Genomic DNA, 23,259 nt, shown 5'->3' on the forward strand with positions numbered 1-23,259 from the left:
TTCGCCCCCAAAATGCAAACCCACGAGTAGTTTAAAAGTAAATTTGTTTGCGTCTGACCTCACTACTATCTTCTTTAGAAAAAATAAAAAAATCGTGATTGGTTCTGTGTCCTGGAGAGCATTTGAATGTTGTTGTTGAATGTGCCAAGGACAGATGGATCAGCCCCCTTTTGAATACTTGAATGTCACATTGGCACCTCCACACTCCTGCTTGGGTGCAAATAATTTCACAGCAGTCATTTTTTTCCCTAAAATGTGGATGCTGGTTGTGAATTCAGGCGGGAAAAAATGTCATACAGTGCACATCAATGTCGCGCCTTAGAGTGCACATATTTTTCAAAACCTCAAAGGCACTCACAGCCTGAAGATTTATTCCTAATTTTCCTTCCTTTTGTTGTTTTTTTTACTTTCCTTCATCTTTCCTTTCCTCCCCTCCTGGTGGGTTCTTCTGCTGCAGACTGGCAATATGAGGGTGAGAACTATTTCCACTTTTCCTCCTCTCCATTAATGTTGTGTTTGTGTGATCCTGCGACAGTTTGTTGAAATCCTCTTAGAAGTTAATGGACTGTATTAATCCAGTGTTATTCAATGCGTCAATTGCACAATTTCGAACAATGCACTGCCTGAGTTATGCTCATGATGATATTTTGTCTCCCTCTCACAGAATGCAAACTTTCTCGATCGGGTCCTCCCGCTACCATTGTCGCCATAGATGAGGAGAGTCCCAATGGTAAGGCTTCCTCCTTCTTTAATTGCCGCTTGAATGGCGGCCGCTTGCTTCAAATTGTGCCCTCCCGACTGAGAAATGGGAAGAACTTTTAAGATAGTCCTCGGCACAACTTTGCGCAAACACGGCGAGGAGATCTTGACCTATTCGACAGCTGCCAATTGGCAAGGCGTGTAACCTGCGCTCGTTAATATTCATGAGGCCTCGGCCAGCCGTGCCATTGCCGGAGGCCCAGCTCTTCTCCAGAATCTTAGCTCAGGTGTCGATGGAAGCATAAGAACGGATAAATATTCCTTGACAAAGTGTTTTAGGGGCTCCCATTAGAAATTCTACTTTTTTTAAACTCATACTTTGGGTCAAAGGATTCGCAGTCCGGATAACTTAATTAGAAGAAAAAGCTAAGAAAAGATGTAAAAAAAGTTGAAACTAGGTGTGTCAGGCGATTAACATTTTTTAATCGTAATTAATCGCATGATTTCAATAGTTAACTCACGATTAATCGAGCATTTTATATCTGTTTTAAATGTACAGTAAAATATTACAGTTGTCATACTCTTGTTAACATAAACGTGGGGAAAAAACTGTAATTTTATAATAATTCTTAAAATTGAGTTAAAATTTAAAAGATGTACTGTACTGTAAAAAAAAAAAAAAAAAAAAGCGTGATATTGACTTGTGTTGAGGTCATCTTTCTGCCACTAGATGGCATAATTGCATCATTAATCACATGTTTAAAAAATTTGTGGCGTTATAGGAACTTTAAATTAACTCAAAATGAACGCACTAGTTTTGAAACCCCTAATATATTTAAATAATAGTAATTGTGTTTCCGGGAAGGACTGTTTAGGTTTCTGCTTGGCTAAGATGGCCTTATGGTTAGTGGCTATATCAATTTGTTGGTAAATTGTTAATTCAGGCATGGTAATACCCAATTCTTTTCTTGTAAATCTCATGAACTTGTTTAATGAAAGGCCATCATTTATTACTGTCAAAAAGAAAATGCACATGAAGATAAAAAACCCAAATCCAATGGGCTTACCCATGTAAACAGCTCAAGGGCTCACAAGGACTGTCATAGCATTTTTGTGTGCTGGAATATTACACCCAAACTCGCAGGCACAGCACTTTCTTGCTCATTTGTGGTCACATTGTGTCTCTGCTGCGAAATACATTTTAGTCAAGATGGCTGCAGGAGATCAAATGGATATATTTATTACAATACAGACGAGATATATTGCTAATGCCACTTCTACTTCGACTACATTTTATAGATGCACATGTGCTTTCTAACTGGATTGCTGGACAATAAATGACTGACAAAACGGTTTGTATTCATAAGACATGGAAGGAGAAGGCTTTAAAAGAATAATGGATGTGATTTTTTTTTCTTCTCTTATCCGGGTATGGTTCAGACAAAAGCAGACACGCACACATACTCATATTTATTGCATATGCAGCCGCCAATCCCCCTTGTCAGGTAATCAGTGTGTAAAACCGCATCCTTGATGCCGGCTGCTCAATGTAATCTCATTGCCATTATTTATCGTAAAACGTCTCCAATCTCATTGGAATTGTTGTTCTGCACCCAGTACATTAGCGGAATCACCCACAGCAAAATAAGATTGCGTTTGTTTCCACTCAAGTCGACACGAGGGTTAAGGTAATTACTGAATTAGATCAATATTACGGAAAAAGCGCTAATGGCAATGTTATTATTCATTCATGTGCAAAGATGCAGATTAATTTTCAGCTAATTAGTTTATCAAACTAAAATTTATTGTTTTAATGAACTTTTCCACTGCAGCATGGCATACTAAAACGATTAATATTAGGAGAGCTACAGGTCTTAGCAAAGACATTATTTAAGGTTACGATCCATTTTATTTCACAAGAGTTGGGTCACATTAACCTTAGGAAAGTCATTGTAATTATTACCATGTAAACATGATCTATATATCATGAAAAATCCACCTGCACAGCTTCTCTGAATAAATGATTTTATCTGCTGAGTCCTGGCACGTTGAATGAGTGTACACGACCAAAAGTTAGTTAGTAAAATCTAAGCATACAAACAAGGTAAGATCTACGAGAAGTATAGAATCCGCTTTTAAAGAGCCAATCATCACGCCAAGTCAAATTGACTTTATTTATATAGCGGCAACTGGCAACAGAAGGGCTGGATACACTTCCGCTGGAAACTTTTTTTCACATTTGCATAACAGCTAATTGCTGCTTCATCATGTTTGCTTTGAAACCCAGGCTCCACTAAATACTGATCATTATGTGTAGTAGTGGCTTCCTTTTCTGGAAAAATAGTCAAATCAAGTCAAGTCAACTTTATTTATATAGCACTATATTATACAAATGCAACTCAAAGTGCTTTATAATAAAATTAAAATAATTGCAATTTGAAATCAACTGAGCCCCCCCCCCCCCCCCCCCACCCCCCTCCAACCTAGCCAAATAGAAGCAGAAAGGATACAGGAGATCAGAACTAAGAGATGAGCCAGAGTCATCTTTGACTATAAATGTTATCGTTGTTGAAGAGAATAGCTACAACAAAAATAATAATAATAATAATCACATAAAATATTTGCATCGTACCATCTACATGTTTGCTGCTCCTTTCGGCTTTCCTCATGCAAGACCGAAACGATGCTAATGTGAAGATATTCAATTTTACCGTGTGCATCGTACCTGGCTGATACCCCAGCTGTGTCGTCGCTTTCAGTTAAGCTAATGTACTGTAAAAAATGATATATCAGCGCATCAGCACAATGCTCATTTTCACCCTCAAGTCTTTTATCAACAGCCTTTTTATTATAGCGCATTTCTCGTTGTGCTTTATTGCGGCGGAATGGTCCTTTCTCTACCGAGTTACGGGTGTTATGCGAGCTCACAGTTATTCTCTGCTTCGACATGTGGGTTATTTTAATCTGGCAGTCAGTCACACACAACGCGAGGCCACTGTGAAAAGAGCCAGTTTATATTACAAGCATTGTAATGAGGTCAATTTGTTTTTATTTGTTATCAGTACCTTTCTATTTTTGTTTTTCCTTAACCGTGAAAGACAAGCCGAGAAAACCGGCAGACACCCGCCGCACCACGTCGACTGAACCTCTGCGTGAATTTTTGGGATCTCATTCCGAACATAAAAAAGGCAATTTCATGAAATTCACCCCTCACCCCTTCCAGTATTCTGCGCAGCAGTGAATCACGTCAAGGCATTTGACATGGTTTCCATGGGAGCGCAAAGGGCCGCGGCCCAATCGTGTGTTAAATATTACATTGTGCAGATGTTGGAAGTGGAAGGGGGAAAAAAAATACAGGTTTTTATTATCCTATTGAGTGCATACATTTAGCATGTTTGCTGGGGCAAGCCTCAGTATGGCAAACGCGTTTGGGTCATTCATTCTTCTTCTCGGCCAACAGAAGACGTGGCATGCATGCATCAATCTTTTTAACAGGCGGAACGGTTCTTGAATTCTGTGGTCAAACACAAAATAGTTATGTGATTAATAATGCAGGACCCCGGGCATGGTAATGGGTCTCTGAAGACTTGCTGCACAGCATATGTACTTTCAAGTAAGTTTCACTTGAAAACACATTTCTGTTCCAAGACGTCATACTTGGGCTTGAGGTAGCCGCTTATGGATGTTTATTTTTCATCTTTTAGCTGATGAGTACGTCTCGTAGCTCCTTGTGAAAATGATCTGCTGCGAGTTGAGTGAGACAGAGATGAGAGGAGGACACATGCAACCATTTAGGGCCAAATATATGTTGCTGTATCGACAGATCGTAATCATTTCTTTTATGGTCTGTGATATCAGAAGGCGCATCCAAAAGGAGAGGGATTGGCGGAGAGATTTCAGAATGCTATTTTGGCCGACGTACTGTAAACAGCATTGGCAAAATGGAGGAAATAATTGCGGCGTCCCAAAGTCCTGAGCTTTAGGATAATAAAAAGTCTCCCAGTTACTTCCTGGTAGACTGCTAGGTCAGCACTTCCAAATATGGACAAGCTTGCACCGAGGCACTGTTGTCCTGTTGCTGCACCATGGCGAACACCAAGAAAACTAAGCGCAGTGTGAAAAGGACTTTACTTTGTTCCAGTGGTTTAGACCAGTGGTTCTCAACCCCGGTCCTCGAGTAACCCTATCCAGCCGGTTTTCCATGTCTCCTTCAGCCAACACAGCTGAGGATCGTTATTAGGGTTCATGCTGACCGTTTGAAACACCTGTGTTGGTTATAGGAGACATGGAAAACAGGCTGGATAGGGGTACTCGAGGACCGGGGTTGAGAACCACTGGTTTTGACTATTCCACCTGCACTGTCCGAGCCTTTTTAAAAGCTGACGCATCTCATATCCATTCACTTCCCTTCCTTCTCTTCAGGAACGTTGTTGGTGGAGAACATGCAAATCAACGGCGTGGCACAGGGGCCGGACCGAACCATCTCCTTGTCTCTGAGGGATAATCACAACTATTGGGTGATTCTGGACCCTTCCAAACAAGCCCTTTACCTCAACAGCACCGGACGTGTTCTCGACAGAGATGTAAGAAGGCAAAAATACTTTTTGAACCTGACCCGATGACAAAGTTAACTCTTTTGCTCCCCAAAAACGTATTTATACGCTCTATTTTAAATATCACCATGTTTTTTTTTTTTTATGTTAGAGCATACAGAAGGCTTTGATGCAGCCTCTGAACTAAAGAGAACGGTTGAAGCAATGGTAGTTATTACAAAAAACGGCCAGCAGTCGGCAGCAGAGTATAAGAGATCAGGGCCATATTGCAAAAAGCTCTTTTCCCCTTCTGGATATTCACAGATTTGTGAATAATGATGAAACTTATATGTTATATTCCAATATAACAGTTAATGGACTGCTGCAAGACGGAAACAGATAAAAAATAAATAAAATAAAAATCCTGATGAAAGAAGAGACTAATTTTTGTTTTGGTAGGTTCCATGTTTTTTACAGCAATATAACACAATATTCTGAAGGCCTTGCAAAATCAGTCAAAATCCAGTAATACAGCCGGGAGCGAAGTGGCTTGCTTCAGTGAAAATGGCTGAAAGTGAATAAGTTAAGGTTAAGAGGTGCCCAAGAGATTCAACTTCCTGGAGGAGCCCTAATGTCCATGCTCAAAAACAAAGGTACTGATTGGTCAAGGGGTGATCTATGTAAATAATAATGGAGTAAATAATATAATAATAATAAATAATCCTCGAGTTCCCAGATGTCTGTGAAGTGTGAAGCAAACTGAATTTGTAGTGAAAAGAACTGGATTTGTATTTTGAATACTGAATATGAAAAACTGAAATACATTACATATGAATGATTTCAGCCTTTATTTACTGCTATTATATAATGACACAACAACAACTGTGACTCTCTCCTTGTGTTTTGCAGCCTCCGTCGTACATTCAATCCATTGTGGTTCAGGTGCAGTGTACCAACGAGCTGGTTGGCACCGTGATACTGCACGAGGTCCGAATTGTTGTGCGCGATCGCAATGACAACAAGCCGCGTTTCCAGCAGCCCAGATACTACGTCGCTGTGAGCGAGGTAACAAGATATGCTTTAAAGCAGCCGCTTCTTATTCACCAGCTGCCAATCGACCTGCCGCATGCAAGACCACAGTAGTAAGGACAGAACAGAAATGCAGTCCAATCGATCAGTTGTGTCAAGTGTTCTTCTCAGAGGGTCGAGTGACAACATTGACACTTCCAATGACTCTGAGAACTGTAAGCAGACTCTCTTCTGATGATCCAGATGTCTCAACTCCAAAAAGTCAGACTCCCCAAAAAGCGCATCATGTGAAGTTTAACTAAAAAAAACTTACAGAAAAAAAATGCTTCAAAATTCTAACAAAATTTTCAAACCAACTCCGCTTTTCTTACCACTGAATTGAACCAGTGATGACAAAGACCAAACACCTGATGAGCTGGGATAGGCTCCAGCTAACCCATGACCCTAATGAGGACAAGTGCTATAGAAAAAGACTGGATGGATGGATTGTATTGCATCCAAAAGACATTTCAAAATCAGTTTCTCGGAGGCCTCCGCAATAGTCTTTTAAATGCCAAACCTGTTGTTCCTCTGCTCTCCGGAGTCTGGGAAAGCATAATTTAAAGGTCCAACTGGACGGGGCCTGCATGTTGGCGGCTGCTGCAGAATATCTCATTATGCAGTTTTCCACAGCCTGTCCAACTCAATCGGTCCTCTCAAGTCCTCTTTTTTTCTCTCTCCCCGGCCCATCAGCATCCACTTTTTTGTGCAGCCCTTCTCCCTAAAAAAAAAACCCTCCTCTCACCTCTGGCAGCTCTTCATCCTGTCACCTTTTCTCAACCTCGCCGCCCTTCCTCTGCCACACTTGATATACTTCCCACTGTTCTCCTCCTCTGCCGCCTCGTCATTCCCGGGCAAAATGCAGCCCTTCATTCAGCTGCCCGCATCATTAGGAGATGCTTCGTTATTAAAATACGCATCGGCAACGTAACGGCTCTACGGCAGGCCGAGATAAATGTGGTCGGTGGGGCCGTGATATTTTTTTTAAAAAGGGATACATTTGCTCCCGTATGGGCAGTTCGGACCAACTTGAGTGGGAGTCTTCTCATTAGAAAGGCCGTCAAATCACCTATTAAGTTATTACAAGTGCTCATAAGAAGGTACCAGATTGAGACGCTGTGCTCATTTATGGGAACATCATTAAGGGAGTCATTGACATCATTGTGGAGGTTTTGGGCAAGAGGTTGAGATTTCCGCTGGACTTTATTATCTTGCTGTTGCCGTTTTAGGCATTACACGGATGCCTCCACATCCACGATACAAACGATAAATATAATTATGTAGGACATCAGTGATGGAGGAGCCAAATATACTTCATCATATGTTTCTCATGCTGTTTAGAGATTACGTTCACATTCTGGCACGGATCGAAAAAAGCCCTTGGCTGTTGGAAACAAAAAAACAAACAAAAATGTAGCATGGAAAATCATTGTTGGCAACATTTTTCATGTTCCGTGGCAAGTGTTCAACTTGAATAGACTTTTCCTCTACAATACAACAAATTCTCTGGAAAATGAGTTCTCCTGCTGCGAGTATCCCGTGGTCTTAATTGAAAAGCCGGAAACTATAAAATGACTTCTTTGTTTGTATCCACTACACAGATAAACACTCTCAAACTAACTAGTACTTTAGTTTACTTTCTGCTAAGACTAATATCGGGGGAAATCGCTGAGAGTGGGTTGGGGCAGGGACTCCGGGCAGGACCAGATGAGATTAAGGTCCTGTCCTGTTTTCCTCTGAAGCTTAAGAAAAAGATGACCATGTTTCTTGAGAGCTGTAAGATTGTCAAAAGTCCAACAGGCTTCTCTGATTGGTCAGTCCTGAATGGGCTGATATTTAATCATGTCAGAGAAATGACCATATTTGGCCAATCCTGCTTGGACCTGCTTCTCGAGTGGTGTCATAAGTATGATCTAAAATAAACTAATAGAAATATGGGCTGCATTTTTTTTAGTCACTGATGCAGTAATTTCATAATAATTCATAACATTTAGTTCAAATTAAAAATATGTACTGTAAAAAAACAGTGTGATAGTGAATTGTGTTTAGGTAATTTTTTTTGCCACTAGATGGCATAATTGCGTTTGAAAGACATTGGTGACAACTCAGTGCATTTTTCTTTTCATATTAAGTCTTATCTGGATGAATAGATAATCTTTAACATGAAGATACTTGTGAAATTCTGCATATTTCTAAAATTGTAAAATACAACTTGACCCTAGTCTCCACAAATATATGCATTATTATTAAATTTATTACTGCAAAATTTTGACGTGGACGTGTCTGCTGGATTGCAACTGAAATTCCCCCAGTACAGGATTTCCAAGTAAGGGGCATTCATTAATCGTGTGTTAAAAAAAATGTGTGGTGTTAAAGGAACTTTAAATTAACGCACTAATTTTTCTTCGTGTAGTACATCACTTATTGAATTTCAACTGAGGTTCATTTTATTATATTGGAATCTCACTTTTTTTTCTTTTTTTTTTTAAATGCAAGTTGAAACATATGTGAAAATCAAGTGTTTAGAAACACCAACCACCCTCAAAAAATGAACAAAGACTTGCTAAAAATGGTCTTCCAGAAAGTCAGATATTATTAGCCCAGCACAAAACGGAATTATCTGTTAATCAACACTTGCAAATGTATCCTGAAAGATTCAAGTCCATGAAGAAAGTCAATTTTAGCTCAATCCTCAAGGAGATGATGATTATTGGCCTTGGGGTATCTGTCAGAGATGAATGAGAAATATCTTTCGTGTTTGCAGTTGACTCCAGTGAGCACCACCATCTTCTCGGGCTTTTCGGGCAACAACGGAGCGACCGACATCGACGACGGCCCAAACGGACAGATAGAATACACCATCCAGTACAACCCAAGAGACCCGGTGACTTTTCAATCAGCTCATTTGTCAGCAAAATTCATTTCATGATTGAACTCATTTGAAAGTGACAGACATCACAGCACTTTAGTTTGTTTGTGTCGCCTACATGACCTGCGTCTCAAAAAATATGACAATCACGAGTTTTTTCAAAATGACCCGCGGGGCGCACACTGCAACTTTTTTCTTTTAATCAACTTTTCAAAGCCCAGTTGACGATTCTGATTGGCTCCGTCCAATGAATCCGGTCTATCATTTTCTCTCTCTCTTTTCATCTGTATTGATTTGCCGGGAGCGTTATTCTACCACAAGAGTGGCCATTTTTAGCCCTCCAGCACAGAAATATTCAACATCTAATTGAAAATCTCTCGCTTACCGTTTGTCTCTGATTTTATTTTGATGCTACTGAGCCAAAGTTTATCAACGATACAAATACAACCCCTTTAACACACTGGCATCTACTTGAGGTTATTTTTTGTTATTAGCAGAGAGTAAGTGTGCTTTTTTTTTTGTCTCTTCAGACAGCCAACAGAACCTTCGACATCCCGCTGACGTTGTTTGGCGCCGTCGTGCTCAGAGAACGCCTCAACTATGAGGAGATAACACGCTACCTGGTCATCATACAGGCTAATGTGAGTTGTTACTCGATTCGGAATCGAAAGTGCTGCGCAGGGCCATTGGAAGGTGGGCTAAAGGTAATCTGGGGCCAATAAAACAGCCTCCTGCTTGAGTGGGAATCAAGTTATGCAAATGAGCCTTATCAAGACAACATTATTTACACAGTCTGGGACTATTTATGCTCTCTGAAGCCCGCCTTGAGGGAACCATGAACCCATCCTTAATTATCACTAATGTCTTTGTTAATGCTTTTGTTTTCCTACTTTTATTCCGCTGTCCTGTGAATGTTTTATTTGCAAACAAATACATTTTAGGATTCGTCCATTAAGGCTTCTGTTGAGACAGGCCGACACCTTTAAAACTCTTCAACAGAGCAAATAAACATTTTATGTCCTGAAGGGTTTTTATAGGGATGACGACGGAGCAAGTTTATCGTGCAATCTCCCGTAATATCTTTAATCTTCCATTAAAAAGCTGATTTCTTGGAATGGAAAAGAGCTTGGAAAAACACTCACCTATTCCAAACAAGCCATACATTTTGTTCATTCGCTACATTTCTTCTCCTTGAGTCTCTTTTTTCATCAGGAAAAAAAAAGTATATTAGTATCAGTTTCCGTTTTGCAGCAATTAGCATTACAATATAGCTAAGTTTCATCATTATTCACAAACCTGTTGAAAACACTGCTTTTTGCAATATGGCCCCGGCTGATCTCTTATACTCTGCTGCCACCTGCTGGCCGTTTTTTTGTTATAACTACCTTTGCTTTAAGTAACCTCTTCAGGTTAGAGGCTTCATCAAAGTCTTCTGTATGCTCCAGCACAAAAAAACGTATAACTACGTTTTTGGGACCATGGTAATATTTAAAATAGAACGTTTTTATTTGTTTTTGGGAGCAAATGAATTAGAAATTTGTTGAGACATAAGCATCTAAAAAAATAAACTCTGACAACTTTTATGCTTTCCTCCTTGGTGCACCAAGATCTCAATCAATCAATCAATCTCTAAACCATGCTTGGCTTTACCGCTCTCTATTTACATCCTGTTTACATTGTATGGTCAACCACCACTGAGCTTGAAGAAAGTAACAAGTTGTTTTTGACAAAGTAAGAAGTCAAAAGTACAGAAGTTGTCATGGAAAAAAAACGCACAGTACACAGCGACTGCAGGAGTGAGTAATTCGAAGTTGATGCCGTATATCTTCACAAGTGACATCTTATCTCATGCACAAGGGCAGCAATCACCCTTGAGGAAGTTGATATAGAACATTTTTTTCCTACCACAGTTCATCTTGACCTCATCTAACCCAGCCAAAGTTAAGAATGAGTTCTTTCTCCAACACAATTTCCTTCTTCTGGGGTCGCTCAACCCCCAAAACACGGAAATTTCCCAATATGAGAAGACTGTGTGGTGTGTTAGAATTCATATTGATTTGACATTTTATTTGGTTTCTTTATTTAACTATGAAAGTAAATGAGTTGACCAGTGGGCCCATTCTAGACTCAGTTATGCTGGACTGCTTAGAACCTCAAGGTAAAAAATGATCAGATACGTCAGATTCCAATGAGTGTTCTAAAGCTTTTAGGTAACAAAAAACGTCTGAGGAATTACTATGATACCATTTAGTCTGAGGTCAACATTAGCCATGTTCTGTTCTGGTTCCTGTAACTAGTGTTACATTTGGAGGTTGCTCTCTACTGAAGAAACCTTAAGAGTTTAAGACTGAGTAACTCCTTTGCTCCCCAAAACGTATATAAAAAGGTTATATTTTAAATATTACCATGGTCCCAAAAACGTATGTTTACGTTTTTAAAGTTGTTTTTTATGCTAGAGCATACAGAAGGCTTTTATGCAGTGTCTGACCTGAAGAGTTGGTTTAAAGCAATGGTAGTTATTACAAAAAAAAGTATAAGAGAGAGTATAGCAGATTATAAGAGATCAATTAGGGCCATTTTTCAACAAGCTCTTTTCCCCAGTGTTTTAAACAGGTTTGTGAATAATAATGAAACTTAGCTATATTTTAATGCTAATTGCTGCAAAACAGAAACAGATATAAAAAATATATACTTTTTTCCTGATGAAAGATGAGACTCTAATCTTTCTTTTGGTAGGTTCCATGTTTTTATAGCAATAGAACACAATATTCTGTGGGCCTTGCAAAATCAGTCAAAATCCAGTAAAACAGCCGGGAGCAAAGGAGGTTGCTTCAGTGAAAATGACTGGGAGGCAGAATTCCCCGTTTTGATTAGGGTTAGTAACACTACCAGACAAAAATGTCCCAAGACTGTAAAGTTGATCCTACTCAAGTCAAGTACAGACACCATCAACAATCTACTTGAGTAAAATAATGACGTTCTTTACTTCCAATAATGTTTTGAATTTTGGAGAACCGTGTAAGACTGATAAAGCAAATGGATGTACTTTTCTAATAGGATCGAGCACCCAACCCCAGCGAGCGGCGCACCGCCACCACCACGCTGACCGTGGACGTCCTCGATGGCGACGACTTGGGGCCCATGTTTCTTCCGTGCACGCTCATAGGAAACACCCGCGACTGCAGTCCCATCACGTACAAGTCCAACGTGCTCGAGCTGACGGAGCCGGTGAGGGACTTGATATCGGCCGCTCTCGTAACTTTATTGCTCTTTTCGCGTTAACATTTGGAACGTGTAAGAGTTTGATTTTCGCAAATGCAGTCGCTTCACTGTGGCGCGGTTTCCCAAGCTGCATCTTACTTTTGCATTTCTAAGGCGTTTATATGATAATAATCCCTACTTTGTAAACATGACAAACTCGCTAGAATCCTCAAGCTTGCACTCAATAGTATATAGCCTGCGGAGCAGTCGTGCGTTTACTGGACCGTCTTCATCCTGTTGTTTATCTTGTTGTCGTTCATACACATGCACCCATCGTGAAGACCCTGGGAAATATCGCAGACACATTCAAGAGAGGTCTGAGGCGCAACGGGAGTAAATCAAGTTTACAACCTGCTGTTTGGAGAAGGCGCAAGCAGACGCCGGCAAGGACGGGCTTTACGATAGCGAGGTGGCTTCGTTCAAATGAGGCAGATGAGGAGAAAGCGACAGTACCGGGAGGGTTGCGTTTTCAAAGTTGCAGTGTTTAAGAGCTTTAAAGCTATTTCGCAGCGATTGGAAACACGTTGCGTCGCTCTTGGAGAAAAAATAGAATCGTTCATACAAACACAGGCTTCAATATTAAGTTCAAGCTGAAATTGGCACATACATTGCGGGAGAGTTTTAACTATGACCAGTAAATTGGGCTTACTCACATTAGCCACTGAAGCAATTAGTTGATTAGCAATGATGGCGAGAGCTTGAAGTCGATTAATTGGCAATGTTTTGACATCCACTACACGGACGCCTTGAAAAAAGCAACACGTGAGAAGGGTGTTGGGCCCATGCAACAAACTAGCAGTGGCGCCTCAAGCGTATGGAATTATGTTATTAAAAATGAGACTGACAGGGGGTGGGGCCACTGAGGTTGTATTTAGGTGCCAACAGTTACACAGAAAATAAAGATAAATGATGTCATCAATTAGTCGACGCCGACTTGACTATCATCGCCTTGGCGTGGAGTGGAACAAAATGTGAAGTGGATCCAATACAAGAATAACTTTTTAACATCTGTAACTTTCATCTATTCTAAATACAAACAATCTTTATGTCAGGGTGGGCGTGAGTGGTTGAGGGATGGTGGACCCAAATGCGGGGAAGCAAGGCAATGAGGGAGGAATGAAGTGCGATACGAGGACCTTTAATGAAACATAGGGAGAAAGGTGAGCAGACAATCGTGACAGACTTCCCTCTCCCCAGCCACTTCAACCAGCTCCTCCAGCGGGATCCCATGGCGCTCCCAAGCCAGCCGAGAGACTTAAGTGTCCATCCAGCATGTCCTGGGTCATCCCTGGGGCCTCCCTCCCGCTGGTGGGACATGCCCGAACCACCTCAACTGGCATCTGGCCTATATATTACATTACATAACAGTGTTTCCCACAGATTTGAAATCTACTTGGGTGGGTGGACGGGAGGTGGGTCTCAGTCCTGTTACTACGTCTCCTCGAGCCTCACGATCCACATGTGAGTGACGGCGAACTAACGTTACATGCGGTAAATCCTGTCGCTTCCCCCACCCCCCTCTTTTTAAATATATATTTATTTTTATTTATATATATTAAGTATTAACATGGTGTGGGAAACACTGCATAACATTAATATATTACATAAAAAATATATATATATATTGGGGATGTGGTAAAACAACGAGTGATTACCGATACCAGGTTATCTTACGCTTAGCTAACTTGTGTTTTCATCATGTCGCATCCTGTGATGTGCGTTTGTGAACGGGGCGACATCACAACAAATGGGATGACTGCTAGAGTGCCAGTACGTGTGCCTGCTATACTTTCATCTTGTTTGCATGTTTATCATCAACACTCTCAGTTTCATTTACAGCCTCTTTATGCCACCCCATTACTCACCGTAACTTCTTCTGTCACTGTGCCACACGCACACACGCGCGCCCGCGAGATGTATAGCTCATGATGGCTTGTAACTTGACTGCCGACGGCGCGTTTGCTAGATCACAGCAAACCTATACGAGTGTGTGTGCATCTGTGATGCGTTCAAGCACATTTGTGAATAAGGACAGCCCCCCCCCCCGCTTGACATTTGACAGCTTTGGTGATTGTGGATTTTCTTCCAGTGGAGGTTACTGCTGCTATTGCGCAGGGATCAGCATATTGCACCCGCATAAGTCATTATTATTGTTGGACCATTTAATTGCGGAGTGTGTGTGTGTGTGTTTGTGTGGATATGAGGGTGCATGTGTGAGTGTGTCTGGCTCTTTCCCTAGTTCATGTTTATTGATGTTGTATTTTGTGTGTCGGTTTGTTTTATTTGGACCACACGTATAGCTGAATATTGTGCTTACCAGAAATTGATTTTTCTTGTTTTCCTCTCATCTAATAGCTTTTCTACGGTTGTATTTCTATCCCAATCTCTTAAAAATTGATATTTTAGCTCATACTGTTTTTCATCAGTAAAAAAGGCAGACCACCAATATATTCTTTATTTTTCTGCCTGAAATAATGTGTTATGCGAGTTCTTCATTTTTCTCGTCTACTACTTATAAGGTGGGCTTTCCATTGAGCTTTAATAGAGAAGCATCTTTAGATACGAGCTGTCATTATGCTAAAGCATACGGAAGGCTTTGTTGCAGCCTCTGAACTGAAGAGAATGGTTGAACCAATCGTAGTTTGTACAAAAACGGCCGGCAGGAGGCAGCATAGTATAATAGATCAATCAGGGCCACGTTGCAAAAAAGCTCATTTACCCACAGTTTTAAACAGACTTGAAAATGGCTGCAAAGGAATGAGTATCATTTGAGCAACTGATATTTGAACACAACCAAGCACAAACACATTTACAGTCAACATTCAATATAATACTGACAGTTACAGTATATATTCTTTATCCTCTGCGAGGAGCTGGGCTATATATACTGTACAGTGGTCTGTGTGCAGTATATCCACTGTCTTAACTCACAATAAGCTCTTGTTCGCATTTAGATAATTAGAATCATGTGACCTTGTCACGGGGCCACAATTCCTTATTTTGTCAACAATCCTTTTCATATTTGAACCCTTCACACTGTTCAATAAAACAAAACCAATTGCGCTTGGTGTCTCCAGAACAAGGTGAACCCCCTCAATGTGACTCCGCCCATTCAGGCCGTGGATCAAGACAGGAACATTCAACCTCCATCGGACAGGCCGGGAATTCTCTACTCCATCCTTATTGGTGGGTAAAAAAAGAAAATTGTCTTTCTAGAATTAACCCACGCCATCAATCCAAGTACTCACAGACATTAAGACAAATATGCAAATATCACACACGCGTTCTTCAGATGAGCTATTCAAAGAGTGCTCCAGACCAGCATGATTGCACAGTTCAGCACCCATCGTCTGAGCCGCAACAAAAGTTTCTTCTTTCCTACCAATGTGCGCGTCTCTCTAAATGGACTGACATGCCTGACACGGACTTGATTCCGACACTCTCCAAAGCGAAACTAATCCCCCGTCTGAGGCAGGATTATGAGAGACACAGTCACAAATATAACATCAGGAAAAAAGAAACTCTCGCGACCTCGTGGCTACGCTGCCATCTGTTATTTGGGTACGAGTGAAAGAATCAAATAACTTGTTTTATGCCTATTTGATGCTTTCTTGTTATTAGCAGTAATCGGAATGTTTCTTTCTTTCTGTCTGCTGACATTTAAATTCAAAAGTTGAACCGATTTACACAATCGCAGCTTTATTGCCCAAAGTTTTAATTCCCGCACAATCGTGTCTCAGTGACATTTCCAATGAATGTATTTTTTTCCCCCTGACAGGACATATTGATTTTAAACTTCTTGGGGGGTTTGCATTAAGTCCTAAATGTTGTTTCTTTTTGGTTCGGTTGCAAAGATTAGGTCAGAATGATTACTGACCAAGTTGAAATAATCGTTTTTGGGATACAGTCGAGTTCTTGGGAAACAAACTGAATTGTGGCAAAAGGATGAGTCACAGCTGGAAATTGGAATCAGCCAGCTGTTTTCATCCAACCAAGACACTTTTCAAAAATAAATACGCTATTAGCCATGCTTTTGAACAAGTCAAGTTATCTCAGTGGTTAGCGCAATTGCCTTCCACCACGGGGCCGCGGTGTAAGTAATTTATCTTTCGATTTACTTCATAAACACATGCATTAAAATCTTAGCCTTCAGCTAATAGCATTCAGCTTTTCAGCGTTCCCACGCAATTTCTGAAGAAATTGCACTTTGTCTAGTTAGGCTTGTAGGTGAGCTCGGCGGGGGTGCACTCTGGACTAGTCGCCAGCTAATCACAAGGCGTCATCAACCTCCACACTTGATCAAATGAACCACATCGAAAAGCAATTGCACCAAAATTAGTTTGAAGTGAAGCAAGCCTATCAAGTGGAAAATGTGGCTTTAAGCCTGAATGAAAAAAAACAAACAGTCTTTTAAAGCTGTTTTGAGACAGAACCCATGGACAATAAGACCACCACTCAAAAGGGACTTGAACTTTCTTGGAGGCCAGCGTCCCTAATCTGAAGCCAGTCGAATAAATAAAAACTTTAAAGACGCTGCTCACTGGGCCGAATGCGATTGCGCACGTGTGCTGCTTCGGCCGCCGCTGCCAGCGCTTGATTTCCCTGCTGAGCAATGCAGCATTCCAAAGTACCGCATATGTCTTAAGAGTGAGCATCCCACCTGTGGAGAACTGCATTAAGCGCGCCTATCCCTCTCTCTCCCTCTCTCTCTCTCTCTCTCGCTGTAATACTCTGTACCAAGACACCCAGCAGGAGACCATTTATTGATTTTTAACCCAATTGTGGATTTTTTTCCTCCTCTCACAGGCAAACCGGAGTCCTACGCAGAATATTTCAGCTTGAACAGAACCACTGCTGAGCTTTTGCTGCTGAAGCCCATTGACAGAGAGCAGCACCGCAAATTCGATCTGGTTGTGAAGGTGAGAGACTGTGGACGTTCAAAAATCACAGCTATGGGGCTTCTCGACCATCGATGTGCCAATAGTTTATCCGGAAACGGTAGTACATATTAGGAACTAGTCCTTTTTAGAATAGGCAGAAGACAGCATTACAATTAATGAGTTAATTAATTAATTAATTAACTCACTTAATTAATTAATTAACTCACTCAAAAACAAAATCGTGTAAAAAAAAATTTTTTTAATACTTTGTCCTTCCCTCCCAAAAATGTGTTTACAGTTTTTTTTAATATGCTTTTTTATGCAAGAGCATACAAAAGGCTTTGATGCAGCTTCTCACATGAAGAGGTGGCTTAAAGCAATGGTAATTATTACAAAAAACGGCCAGCAGGTGGGAACAGAGTATAAGAGATCAGCCAGGGCCATGTAGCAACAAGCTCTTTTTGGTAGTGTTTTCACCAGGAATGTGAATATCGATGAAACTTACTATGATAATTAATATTCTAATGTCAATTATTGCAAAACGGAAACAGATACAAATATAGTGGGGGGTTTTCCTGATGAAAGAAGAGACGCTAATCTTTCTTTTGGTAGGTTCAATGTTTTTATAGCAATAGAACACAATATTCTGTGAAAAAAGCTGGGAGTGAATAAATAAATTTAAATAAAATAAAAAACTCCTTTCTTGTCATTACAATTGTGGGCGTGTTGCTAAGCAGTAGAAATGTGACGACTCTGGATTAATTCTTCATTTGTTACCGTTCTGCTGCCAAAAATAACTGTCGCTGAAAATTAATACTAAGACAGCATGAATTAGACAACAGCATGCTCACCATTATATTAATCTTCTGGAAATAGTAAAAACAATTTTTTAAAGCTGGGATAAGTCCAACTCTGCGTATAACATTGAGCTAAAGCTAACCATTTCCTCAAACAGAGACTATTAGAAATCCTCCATTATTCCGTTATCATCATGAAAAGCAGCATACTTGAGACCAAAGCTGATTGGCCAAAGTGTTTTTTACGAAATCCACAATACAGTAGATCATGTGTTGTTATTTCACATGCACATTGCAATGCGGCCTCCAACAACACAAGCCGGATCCAAGGTGCTAATTACCATCCAGTATCATATTGCGAACCAACAGATGCCGGCAGAGGAAATCTATTATTTATTTGAGGCGGCGTGATCAGCGAGACTGGATTCAAGAACAAACAACGTGTGCAAACAAAGCGCCGCGATATCATATTTTTTGTTGTTCCTGTGATTTGTAGGCAGAGCAGGACAACGGCCACCCGCTGCCGGCTTTCGCCAGCCTCCAGATTGAGGTGCAGGATGAGAACAACCAGGCGCCGTATTTCCTGGAGAGCAGTTACCACGGCTACGTGGTGGAGGGCTCGCCGGTGGGAACGACCGTAGCGAGCAACGCGAGTCTGTCGGACCCTTTGGCCGTGGTGGCCCTGGATAATGATGTGGAGGAGGTGAGCTTGAAAAGCATCCGGGCGGGCGTGTGATTAAGCAAAGGCCGTGAGAGCTGCTTCGTTATTAAGAATGAATGATCTCAGGCTTATCAGATAGGAGATAACGCGTATTTACAAGTAGGGATCAGTTGACTTAAGTGGCACCGCAAGGCTAAAGGCTTTTTTTATTGTCACATCATGAAGGAATGAGATGCAGTATGGTCATAAATATTAGAGGCCATTAAAATATTTATTTAATGATTTTTTTTTTTTCATTAGATATCATTAGTTCCATTTTTCCATCTAAATGAATGGAGGGTACTGCATGCCTAGGTGGCACTATTGAGTGATTATTATTTATTTATTTTTGGCATTTTTCCATTAGTTCCACTTTTCCATCTAAATTAATGGAGGTTACTTTCAGATAACACTTTTCCATATAAATTTAAACTTGCCTCAAAAATTCACAACTGTTCTTTTTATTCACTACAATTAATACTTTGTAATTTATCTTCCAATTTACTTCATAAGCATTCAGCTATTAGCAGTCAGCTTTCAGCATCCCCATGCAATTTCTGCAGAAATTGCACTTAGTCTAGTTACATTTATTACTGCTAAATTTTGACGTGGACGTGTCTGCTGTGTTGTGACTGGAACTCCCCCCAGTACAGGCTTTCCATGCAAGGGGTGGTTATAAATCGCGAGTGAAAACAATTTGTGGCATTAAAGGAAATTTAAAATAACTCAAAATTAATGCACTAATTTTGACAATTATCTTAAAAAAAAAATGTTTTTTAATCCTTTACCCTAACCGAGCCCTGACCCTTTTGAAATTGGAATTGGCCAGCTGTTTTCTAAAACTAAATAAAACAAAGTCTTAACCGTTTGCTCACAGCCCTAAAATGAATACAATTCAACTTGTCATTGCCATTTTGTGCCGGTTGACAATTAGACGCCTCCAATTAAAAACACTTCAGTTTGTAAGGATGAAATCCATTAGAAATGAAGAGCCTCAAGCATGAAATGTGATTATAATGTTTGTCATATTGTGTTTATACTTTCCCAAATAAACATGAATATTAATGATGTTTGTAGACCTGCAGTCCAAGTCAGCCACTGTGCATGACTGAATTTATTTTCTTTTGTAGGTGACAGCCAATGAGATGCCTGTAGGTACCATTTGAGTTAATATACCTTCTGTCTTTCTCTTTCTCTGTTGAGTGGTGTAGTTAGGCGTTATTGACTGAAACGCATTGTAGCCTCCCAAAAAAAAAATCAGCAATCGTTTGACCTTTCCAGAAATTTACATGCTAACATGTCAATTTGTCAAAGTGACGCAATAACGCTAGAAGCTTACGAAACAGTGTAAGAGACTTTTAGACTTTACACAGATCTGATAAGCTGGATTGGATCGGCGGATATTTGGCATTTTGTGCAAAATTTGTGATCGGTCATAATTTCCCGATTGGATCCACAAAATAAGATCAGTCGGATTTTTTCCCAATATTTTAAAATATTTTTGGGGAGAATTTCTAGAGTTAATTGTTATTATTTTCCCAATGTATTTGCGCGGGCGTCAATTAAACGCAAATTTTCCCAATCCCCTGCGAATAGCGGCAGTCGAGCATACTGTACATACACAAGTTGGATTGATTGGTCCATCTTCTGAGTTGTTGTCGTTTTTTTTGCACTCGATCGGCTCCAACATCCTGATCACGTAAAACTTACTGCTTATTGTCTACTAAACATTCAGACTTTCAATCTTGAGGCGCCATAATGCTGCACGGCTCCTGCATTGTGAGAATACTTGTCAGACTGTTCAAGGCTCCAACAGTTATTAAATTTTTTTCCTCAAGCTATTCAACACTTTAAATTGGTTAATAATTCATAAAAACAAAAACAAAAAATGGACGACATGGGAACTGATCATTGGTATCAATTAAATAAAATACATTAAAATGGTCCTGCTTGGACGTACGATATTAAAAAAAGTGTTTCCGATGAGTGTGTAGCTATTTTCCCGAACAAGTATGTCAATGTGCAGCATGGCAGCAATACTAATGCTGCCCAAATGTTGCTATAAATAGCAGCATACAGCGGGTGTTTTTTGTTTTTTTTTAATCCAACCTATAGTTGATTCTGGAGGCGTAGAGCCAACGCAACATGCTCACAACGTGCTACTATAGAAGCGACCGCCCGCCGTTTTCTGCCCTTCTCTGGGATTGTTTCAAATCTGCTTTTGTGTCGACTGCTCTTTTCAATGTGGCGCAAAAGCGTCTTAAGCGCCTTTCAACTATAGGATGAAATGTACTCTGCCGTGGCATCATTATCACCGATTGCTTGCCTTGCTTAAGATGTAGCACAGGCCTCTTGACACAATCAAGCTTCGCCTGCCCTTATAGCACCGAGTGGTCTTTGTGCAGATAATCTGTTTATGAATGCTTGTCGCCAATGATGTACGTTCACTTCTTTTAAATATTGCTTACTCGTGGCTTTCCTCCAGCGCTAAGGAGCAACAATGATGATAACGGCCATCGCTTTTATGCGCGCGTGCTTATTTATGACTCAATATTCGCGCTGGCTACATCGGCAAAATTGTCACACGCGAAGCAGCCTTATCTGAAGGAGAGCGCACACATGCACAGTTGCGCGCACACAGAATTTTCATGTTAAGAATGCTAAGACGGAAATATTCGCCTGTATTATTTTTTTGCTGGCAGCTATTTCATGCATGAAAGTACGATCGTTTTTTTTTTTCTCTGCACACACACACACACACACACACTCATTTCGACATTCATTAATAATCACATGGGCCATATAATAATACAGTGTAACCGTTTCATAACAAGAATAGATCCACCCTTGATTATTCACATGCTATTTCATCAAGAATCCAATCTGCATACCATGAACATACTCTGTCACTATCTGGCCGTTCATCAATGCTTCCTTTGCACTTTGTTAAAAAAAGGAATTGACAATTCTCCCCCCCTAATGACTGCCTGTCTATGTCTATCATCCATCCAGACCAGGGATCCTCAGCTGCAATTGTCATTGGACAGCTACTCCAACATGTTTGCCGTGTCGACCAGCGGAATCGCAAGATACCTGACTCTGGTGCAGCCGTTGGATCGAGAGGCACAGGACTCCTACACCTTTATGGTAAGCCCGAAATTGGTGATGTCATTAGAGCGCGACTGATAGAGGATTTTTTTTGGGCATGATGTCAGCTAGGAAAACGCTTATACCGGCTTGAATTTTGTTTGTTAAACCTAGTTGGTTTAAATTTCTTCACAGTGGATTTGTTGTTGTTGTTGTTGTTTTTTTTTTATCCTTCATTTTAGTTACGTTTTTTTGTTTTTTGTTTTTTTTGGTGTATTTATTATGTCCGTAAGGTAAAAAAAAACATCACAGTAAGTATTATGTAATAAAAACTCAAAACGATTATTTTACATTACATTTTAAAATAACCACCCAGTTACATATTGATCGACGTCGGTTTATCTGTGATATTCTATTAACTCATTCAAACCCAAAAACGTCTTTCATTCCCAAAAACTTATTTATACGCTTTTTATGTTTTTGTTTTTTTATGCTCGAGCATAGAGAAGGCTTTGATACAGGCTCTGGCATAAAGAGGTGGCTTAAAGGAATGGTAGTTATTTAAAAAAAAAAGCCAGCAGGTGGCAGCAGAGTATGAGAGATCAGCCAGGGCCACTTTGCAACAAGCTCTTTTTGACAGTGTTTTCAACAGGTTTGTGAATAATGATGAAACTTAGCTATATTTTAATGCTAATTGCTGCAAAACGGAAATAGATAGAAATATACTTTTTGTCCTGAGGGGGGTAGGTTCCATGTTTTTATAGCAACAAAACAAATATTCTGTGGACCTTGCGAAATCAGTCAAAATCCAGTCGAGCAGCTGGGAGCAAAGGGGGTTGCTTCAGTGAAAAAGGCTGGGAGTGAATGAGTTAATCAGTACAATTAGTCGACCCACCGATTTACCAGTTGGGCACTGGATGTCAAGTATTCACAGTCTGTACCTCTGCTTGTAATGAAAAATACTCTGGTAAAACTAGAGGTACTGATTCAACTACTTTCCTTAGGTATAAGTAAAAATGTACAGACAGTACATGTCCCTATAGCTTTTTTAACGTTGTGAATTGAGTAACAAAAAAAAACAAGAAATATAAACAGCCGTTTGAAATGTAGGAAGTAAAAGTCATCAGAAAAATTGTGTAAATACAAACACCTTCAAATCTACTTAAGTACAGTTACGAAGTACCGGTATTTGTACTTTGCCACTTCCCGCCAGTGCCGAATACAGACATGAAAAACAGAAAACCTGACGACAATAAGAACTTTGAGTCCGCACACTACATACGGCTCACTCAATATAAATTGTCATCGCTGTTATGTTAATTCGCTCACTTCCTGCCTTGAAAAGTCAATGCTCAATCCACGCTTT

General features: G+C 40.2%; 2 protein-coding genes across 2 annotated transcripts in view; one reads left to right on the top strand and one right to left on the bottom strand.

Moving 5' to 3' along the window:
• The window catches only part of LOC147156513 (glycylpeptide N-tetradecanoyltransferase 1-like), a 156,460-nt gene that overhangs the window by 81,844 nt on the left and 51,357 nt on the right, over window positions 1-23,259 (bottom strand). The gene's annotated exons all lie outside the window — the stretch shown is intronic.
• Window positions 1-23,259, top strand: part of LOC147156514 (protocadherin-15-like) — an 81,245-nt gene that overhangs the window by 10,087 nt on the left and 47,899 nt on the right. Inside the window, exons 2-12 of the mRNA XM_086065201.1 lie at window positions 458-472; window positions 665-730; window positions 5,122-5,282; window positions 6,141-6,296; window positions 9,064-9,183; window positions 9,699-9,809; window positions 12,226-12,396; window positions 15,507-15,615; window positions 17,236-17,348; window positions 18,603-18,809; window positions 21,819-21,953. Of these exons, the coding sequence (XP_085921327.1) occupies window positions 458-472; window positions 665-730; window positions 5,122-5,282; window positions 6,141-6,296; window positions 9,064-9,183; window positions 9,699-9,809; window positions 12,226-12,396; window positions 15,507-15,615; window positions 17,236-17,348; window positions 18,603-18,809; window positions 21,819-21,953 (1,364 nt within the window). The remainder of the gene's footprint in view (window positions 1-457; window positions 473-664; window positions 731-5,121; window positions 5,283-6,140; window positions 6,297-9,063; window positions 9,184-9,698; window positions 9,810-12,225; window positions 12,397-15,506; window positions 15,616-17,235; window positions 17,349-18,602; window positions 18,810-21,818; window positions 21,954-23,259) is intronic.

The sequence above is a fragment of the Leptonotus elevatus genome, chromosome 20 (genome assembly GCF_054856555.1).
Source record: "Leptonotus elevatus isolate MCC_2025b chromosome 20, RoL_Lele_1.0, whole genome shotgun sequence".
NCBI lineage: Eukaryota > Metazoa > Chordata > Actinopteri > Syngnathiformes > Syngnathidae > Leptonotus > Leptonotus elevatus.